This window comes from Crocodylus porosus, unplaced genomic scaffold, assembly GCF_001723895.1.
Source record: "Crocodylus porosus isolate Cpor-Errol unplaced genomic scaffold, CroPor_comp1, whole genome shotgun sequence".
Taxonomy (NCBI): domain Eukaryota; kingdom Metazoa; phylum Chordata; order Crocodylia; family Crocodylidae; genus Crocodylus; species Crocodylus porosus.
The window spans coordinates 67,988,728-67,996,071 of record NW_017728949.1 but is presented as its reverse complement, the minus strand read 5'-3'; the positions used below and the strand labels follow the sequence as shown (position 1 = coordinate 67,996,071).

The window sequence follows — 7,344 nt, the reverse complement described above, 5'->3', positions numbered from 1 at the left end:
GGTTGGCCTTCCTGACCGCGTCCCCACACTGCTGGCCCATGTTCATCTTGGAGTCAGTGATGACCCCCAGATCCCTTTCTGCCTCCGTGCTGACAAGAGGGGAGTTCCCTAACCTGTAGGTTCTCAGATCTCAGATTCCGATCTCAGATTCTGTAATCCTTTCTTGTATCTAATATGCAGGGTGTTTTATACACTAGAAAACTTGGTAACTGTTACTAACTGCCTTTTTACAGAGCAGCTATTAAAGTTATTCCTTTAGTCTTTAGTGTTAGACACATTGGGTACCTTGTTGTTTCTTTAAAATAGATCTGTGATACAAATCACTTGACTGTCAACATATGTGCAAGATATCCAGAGATGTCATCTTAAGTTAAATATTATTTAACATTGCATTTTTAAACGTAATAAACAATTTAAACTGTCACAGCAATCTTTTGTGCTTCTATAGGACTTGTTCATTATCCTAAGGTGATATCTAGAAAGGCATTTTTCCCTATTAAAATGCATAATTTGTCAATAATTTACAAAATCAACTGATCATATGACAAATAGGAAAATAATTTTCCTCTTACAAGGTGAACTTGTGTTCATATTTTTGCCATCATGGGAAAAGGAGGTATTAAAGCAGAAACTGTCACTATTGCTTTATGGTAATTTTGAGGTGATGTTGCTGTGATGGTTCAGGAGATATGCAAGAGGCAAGAATTCTTGTGGGTAATATCTTGTATTGAAGCAACTGTATAGTTGGTAAAAGCAATGACAAACTTTCAGGTATCACAGTACCCTTCTTCAGGTCTCTGAGTTGGAAGCAGACACACCTGAGCTAAATAGCAGATGGAACAAAAGCATATTAAGTAGGGTCATTATCACCTGTGAAGTACAGGGTTAAGATTATAAGTGACCACAAAGTCATTGTCTATGTTAAGAGTTGATCCAATAAAGTACAGCACTGACAAGAATTCTTGCCATGGTTACATTTTGTATTGTCCATAGAATTAATAAAATTGCACAGTTTCTTGTGCTCTAGGCTGGAGCAGTAAAAGACTACATCAAAATGATGCTTGAGAATGACAAACTTAAGTTTCTGGTTTTTGCTCATCACTTAACCATGCTTCAGGCTTGTACAGAGGCAGCCATAGAAAACAAGGTAAATCTAAGTGATTTATTCTTTATTGCTTTAGATTTAGGTCCCAGTCCTACAAAAATGTAGCCAGTTAGGAGCTTCTTGCTTTTAATAGGATTAGTTGTGTATGTAGATATTCATAAGCTTAAATACATGTGGGATCAGCAACGCAATATTCAGATATCTTATCCATAGAATATAGTGTTTTGGGAAATAATTTTAAACAATGCAGTCTGGATCATTCTATTATCAAAGAGTAGCACCTTTAGATTATTGCTAAAAAAAAAAAAAAAAAGCATCTATAAAGGAAGTACTGTAATACTTCTATAAAATGGTGGTGGTTTAACATTCTGTTTTATTCCAAATAATAATGGCAACAAAAACAACACACTTCTTCTGTAGCCCCAGCTATTTTGAGATTAGCCATTGCTTTACAAACATTAATAAATTAATTGCATCTTGCTGAACTGTAGGTCAGATTACTCCCGTTTTATAAAAGGAGTAAAGTACAAAAATACTGAGTAGTTTGCCTGTGGTCCTGATTATAGGAATGGAATGATTTCTTGTTTTCCCAGTATTTTAGTGTCATTTTCTGAGAGTTAATTTTACAAGTAATATTACTGTTGCCATTCTTTTGGAATTGTATAGGCTCGGTACATTCGAATTGATGGAAGTGTTCCTTCAGCAGAAAGAATACATCTTGTTCATCAGTTTCAGAAGGATCCAGATACCCGTGTAGCCATTCTGAGCATTCAGGCTGCTGGTCAAGTAAGATAAAATCAGTGATGGGGGAGGGGTAAAGCATATATTAATGCACTTTGAAGTAAGAAATTTAAAAATACCAAGCATACACATGCTATTATACCCATGAAGGGTGAAGATGTTTTACTGCAGGCAGCCATCAAATTAAGTTTTTCTAGACTCCTTTGTTTGTTTTCACATCAACCATAAAATTAGTACAGCACTTCATCTGAAATGATTTCAGTAGAACCAAGCCAAAAGAGTCATCCGGTATCTGAATAGTTAGTAGGAGTTCAGTATTTCTTTAAAAAAACCAACACCCTGCTTTTATCTTCTGGGGAAGTGATATAGAGCATTTACGCAATATTACAACTTATTTTGCTTCTCATTAATATTTTACATGATTTTTATTTCATGTTGCTGTGGGTACAAATATTTTAGTTACGTTAATAAGTCTTGCATCCATTTTCAGTGCTTAAATTAGTGGTATTTTCCATGTGTTATGGGTTACTGTTTGCTGGAGCAGCCATTAAATAAACCCTGCCTTTTTGGAAGGCAAAGTACAGATCCAAAAAGGGACATAGCTAGTGCAGAGCCTAATACTCAGCTCCTAATCACTGGCACCTGACCCTCATTGTAGACTACAGAACCTGGGTGGCAAACTTAGGCAATAAGGAAAATAACATACTTTGGGCTGAGATCCGCAAAAATCAGCAGACTCAACAGGGAGCCATATAAAGTCAGCACATTGACTGGGAAGTTACATAAGGTAGCCAACAGGAAAACACTGAGGGCAGACAAGTCTTTGGACTCTGTCATATGGTCAAATTAAAGCTGGGTGGAGACCAGCTATAAAGTTGCTACACATTTTCAAGCACTAACTCTAGCTGGTTGGCTCTATTATTGCTGGATGGACGTTTTTATGGCATGAGAATTACTTTATATGCGTGGCTGGTCTAAATTTATTGCACAGTTAACCAACTAATTGAATGATAATTACTTTGCACATGTGGCTGGTTTTACTTCGCACGTGTGGCCAGTCTTAATGTATTGTATGATTAATTTCATAATCTATGCAGAAGTTCAGTGAGCCCAGTCCAACTAAAACACTGCATGTGCTGGGCTTGGCACAGGTTTAAAGTGCGCCAAGTTTAAGGTAAAGCACCATTTTTTGGTTTTGGGGGTTTTTTAACATCTGCAAGCAGCCTTTATCATTTTCCTCCCAAAAAACAAGCATGATTCACTCTTTTTCAGCCATCCTTTAAAAGAGGATGTGGTGGTGGTGATGATTCTTACCGATAGCTCAGTCATTAAAACTTTCACCCAAGATGTAGGAAATCTGGGTTCAGTTTTCTCCCCTGCCTGAAGTGTTTCAAATCTATCCATCCCTACAGAGTGCCACATCTATAAACTAGATATAGTTTAATGGGCATCCTCTTTTCCTCTTATTGAAGCTGTGTCACTCTACAAGAGAGAATTTAGCTTTTATTAGACCAGAGAGTGTCAGAGTGAGTATGACTCTAAGCTTGTGGTTAGATCATTCACAGGCGTAAGTGGTAACCTGGTTCTAGTTACTACTCCGAGGACGGTATGCTGCAAAGTGTTTCCATTGCTGACCTGTTGGAAATGATGTGATTACCTTTGGCTGTCTTATAAAAGAAACCTATGGTCACCACTGCATTTGCACAAAACCTAATCTGAGCACCTACTGGATTGATCCCTCCTGAGGGAAATAGCTGCGATGGAGCTGGGTGGTCCTGTCAAGATTAAGCTAAGATTAAAAGCAATACTTTAAGCACCTGGAAGACTTTAATGCTGAAGTACCTTTGGAGTTTCCATGTCTCTAGGGTACAGGTGTTTTGAGGATCTTAATGTTTGACTTGAGCACCTAAATTCTATATAAATCCCATTTTGGATCTTTAAAAATATATTAATCAATGGAAATCTGAAACATCTGTCTGGGTGTGTTATTTCAGAATATTCTGTATAATTTGGGATCATAAGAAAGTAGAAAAAGTTGTGGCATTGCCCTTTAGCTGTTCTGTCATTTTATAATGTTTTCTTGTACATGTATAAAGTCATATCTTCTCTCTATTACTTTTTAGAAATCAATTAATCTAATTGCTAATTTTGTCTAGGGTTTAACTTTTACTGCTGCCACTCATGTTGTGTTTGCTGAATTATACTGGGACCCTGGACACATAAAGCAAGCCGAAGACAGGGCACATCGAATTGGACAATACAGTTCTGTAAATGTGCACTATCTTATTGCAAAAGGAACATTAGATCCCCTCATGTGGGCAATGTTAAATCGCAAGGTACTTACTGGAATAGAGCTAAGTAGTCAACAATGCATTTTATTTGTGTCAGGAATCCACAGCATCTATGGCATGCATCTCTGAGCAGTGCCCTCAGAGGATTCTTACATTTGGGTCACTCTCCTGCTATTAAGATTACCAGGTCAATCAATTTGTGTTTTTATTGAAGGGTAACCATGCTTATTCTGAGCTAGCTTTTTATCCCTTCTGCTGTTCCTGTAGCCCTGTACAGAAACATTATTGTTACATAATGGCTGTGTTAGATATACATTTTGCTAATGTTAGTGACCTGGGTTCTTTTTTTTAATATTAATCAGAATGTGTGGGTTTGCTTTACTATCACGATTGATTTATATTAGTTCTGCTTACAGAATAAGCTTCACCTATGTGCATAATTATAGCTTTCCAGGAATAGAAAAGACTGCTGAATATTCTTAAATCTACAGATCCATCTTCTTCATCCCCAGCTGTGAAAGTCTTAAGAAGCTAGGTGCTATAAGTTTTCATTGCACAATTCCCTTTAATTGTAACTCTACTGAGCCCATTTGAAAAATCACAGTATTAAATTGGGAGCACTTAAAGCCTACTCCTGGAGAATTGTCTCAGTATCCGTTCATCATCTCTCATCTGGGGATTCCTTCACTGAATGAGAAATCAATAGTTAATTGGGGCCAAGTGAATGAACAGTTATCTGCTCCAAAGCCAGTTTAGTGAATCTTTCATGATCTGATTATCAAAGTTGGAACCTGGCTTAGGAGTCCAGGCTCAATAGCCATGCTTGTCTCAAGGGCTTTTAATGAAACTGACTTCCTTCTGGCTGATATTATTTTGTAGTTTTTATTTTGTTGATTATTATTATTTATCTATATTTAATCAAGAATAAATGAGCACATTTCATTATAGTGGTTCAATTCTGTTTTGCTTGTGTTATGGAAAGTCCATTTTCAAGAATTACGTAGAACTGTATATAGAATTACCAAAGAGTTTGCAGTCTAAGGGTACAAGCAGCATTCAACACACATTTATTAACCTAAAAAATATTAATTTCAATGTAGTAAGCTGTCATACATTAGGAGATGGGTTCTTGTTACTGTGTTAGCTGTGGATTTTGATTAGAGAATTGGTAGGAGTATTGGGTCTTAAGTTTACAGCTTTTAATCCTGTTATAAATATTATTTTTTGAATTAGTAAGTGATATTCTTCTCCTTACAACTACTAAGTTATGTTTGCAAAGAAGTAACTCTTGGATAGTTGCATGTTTTCCAAATTATGAATTAAGGAAACTGTTATGTATTCTGACTGCAGGCCAGAGTTACAGGCAGCACATTGAATGGTAAGAAAGAGAAATTACGGGCTGAAGAAGGTGATAAAGAAAAGTGGGATTTCTTGAGTTTTGCTGAAACCTGGACCCCAAATGAAAGTCTTGAAGAGATCAAGAATGAAGTTTTATTCAGTCATGTAAGACTACACAGATTTGTATATTTTGTTATGATCTTGTAAATTAGTTCTACTATCTAACTGTAAATTGGGCTTCTAATTAAACATTAAACTGACCTGTTTGAAAAGAATTAAGTCTAAGAAATGACCTTTTAACTGATTACTTGCTTTTGTTTCTTCCCATGTCACTGTTACTTTTTTTATACCAGTCCTTTCTTGTTCCTGTTTCTATTTTCCCTTGTCAGAGTAGGTGGATCTGAGCCAGAATCAGTCCCACACTGTCTTAATAAGCCAGTGAAGCTACAAAGAATATCATCTCAAAGAAGAGGTGCCATCCCAAAACACATTCAAAATTAAGCTAAAAGTGCTCAAGAATATGCAGTTAGGTCAGCCTACATTCTCATTAGTGCATGATGGTTTCCAAGTCTCTTTTTTTTTCTCCTGAATTAAAAGGGCTCTTACTGCTTAAATTTGCTTAGTTAATTGCTAGTGATAAGTAGCTTAGCTATGCTTACAATTAAAGCTGGCAAAGTACATCTCTACAGAAAAAAATCTCACTCAAAGCCCCTGGATGCGGTACTTTTGTAAGACACATGCTCAGCTTCCCTTACATGGTGTCTAGGCATACTGTTCAGTATATGCTGTGTTTTGGTCAGTAAAGAGCTTAAGTGGGTCTCAATGAACCGGGCCTGGGCATACATGGAAAAACATGGTACTGAAGACAGTGACACACATGGTACCGACTAAGTTATTTTGGAAGTTGTGTTTGTTGTTAAATATAAACAGATAAATTCATCATTTCATGAACAAAAATGGTTTTAGTAATGTGGTAGCTTCCTGGCGCTTTGGTGTAGTGCCTGAAGACTGGAAGAAGGTCAATGTGGTGCCTGTCTTCAAGAAAGGGAGGAAAGTGGATCCAGCTAACTATAGGCTCATCAGCCTGACTTATATCCTGGGGAAGGTCTTAAAGTTTATTGAAGAGGCCATCCTTAATGGACTGGCTGATGACAACATCCTAAGGGATAGCCAGCACGGGTTTGTTGCAGGTAGGGCTTGCTTGACCAATCTCATTCCCTTCTATGACCAGGTGACCTGTCACCTGGACGAGGGAGACGAGATTGATGTCATATATCTTGACTTCAAAAAAGCCTTTGATCTGGTATCCCATGATCACCTCTTGGCGAAACTGGCCAGTTATGGCCTTGGGTCCACCATGATCCGCTGGCTGGGAAACTGGCTCCGTGTTTGGACCCAGAGAGTAGTAATTGACAGAAGTCAATCGTCTTGGTGCCCTGTGACCAGTGGGGTCCCCCAAGGCTCTGTCCTTGGACCTATATTGTTCAACATCTTCATTAATGATGTGGACATTGGAGTCAGAAGCAGACTGGCCAAGTTCACCGATGACACCAAACTCTGGGGCAAAGCATCCACACCTGAAGACAGGCAAGTGATCCAGGCTGACCTGGAGAGGCTCAGCAAATGGGGGACAAGAACCTGATGGTGTTTAACACTGAAAAATGCAAGCTTCTCCACCTTGGGAAGAAAAACCTGCAGCAACCTTATAGTCTCGGCAGTGCTACGCTGGCTAGCACTATGGAAGAAAGAGATTTGGGGGTCATCATTGACCACAAGATGAACATGAGCCTGCAGTGTGATGCTGCGGCTAGTAAAACAAGCAAAATGCTGGCTTGCATGCATAGATGCTTCTCAAGCAAATCCCGGGAC

The 7,344-nt window shown here is 38.1% G+C and overlaps 1 protein-coding gene across 1 annotated transcript in view; it reads left to right on the top strand.

Annotated features, from left to right (window-relative positions):
* ZRANB3 (zinc finger RANBP2-type containing 3) overlaps nt 1-7,344 on the top strand; it is a 94,731-nt gene that overhangs the window by 53,157 nt on the left and 34,230 nt on the right. Inside the window, exons 9-12 of the mRNA XM_019553997.1 lie at nt 1,028-1,147; nt 1,772-1,891; nt 4,003-4,182; nt 5,488-5,640. Coding sequence (XP_019409542.1) covers nt 1,028-1,147; nt 1,772-1,891; nt 4,003-4,182; nt 5,488-5,640 — 573 coding nt within the window. The remainder of the gene's footprint in view (nt 1-1,027; nt 1,148-1,771; nt 1,892-4,002; nt 4,183-5,487; nt 5,641-7,344) is intronic.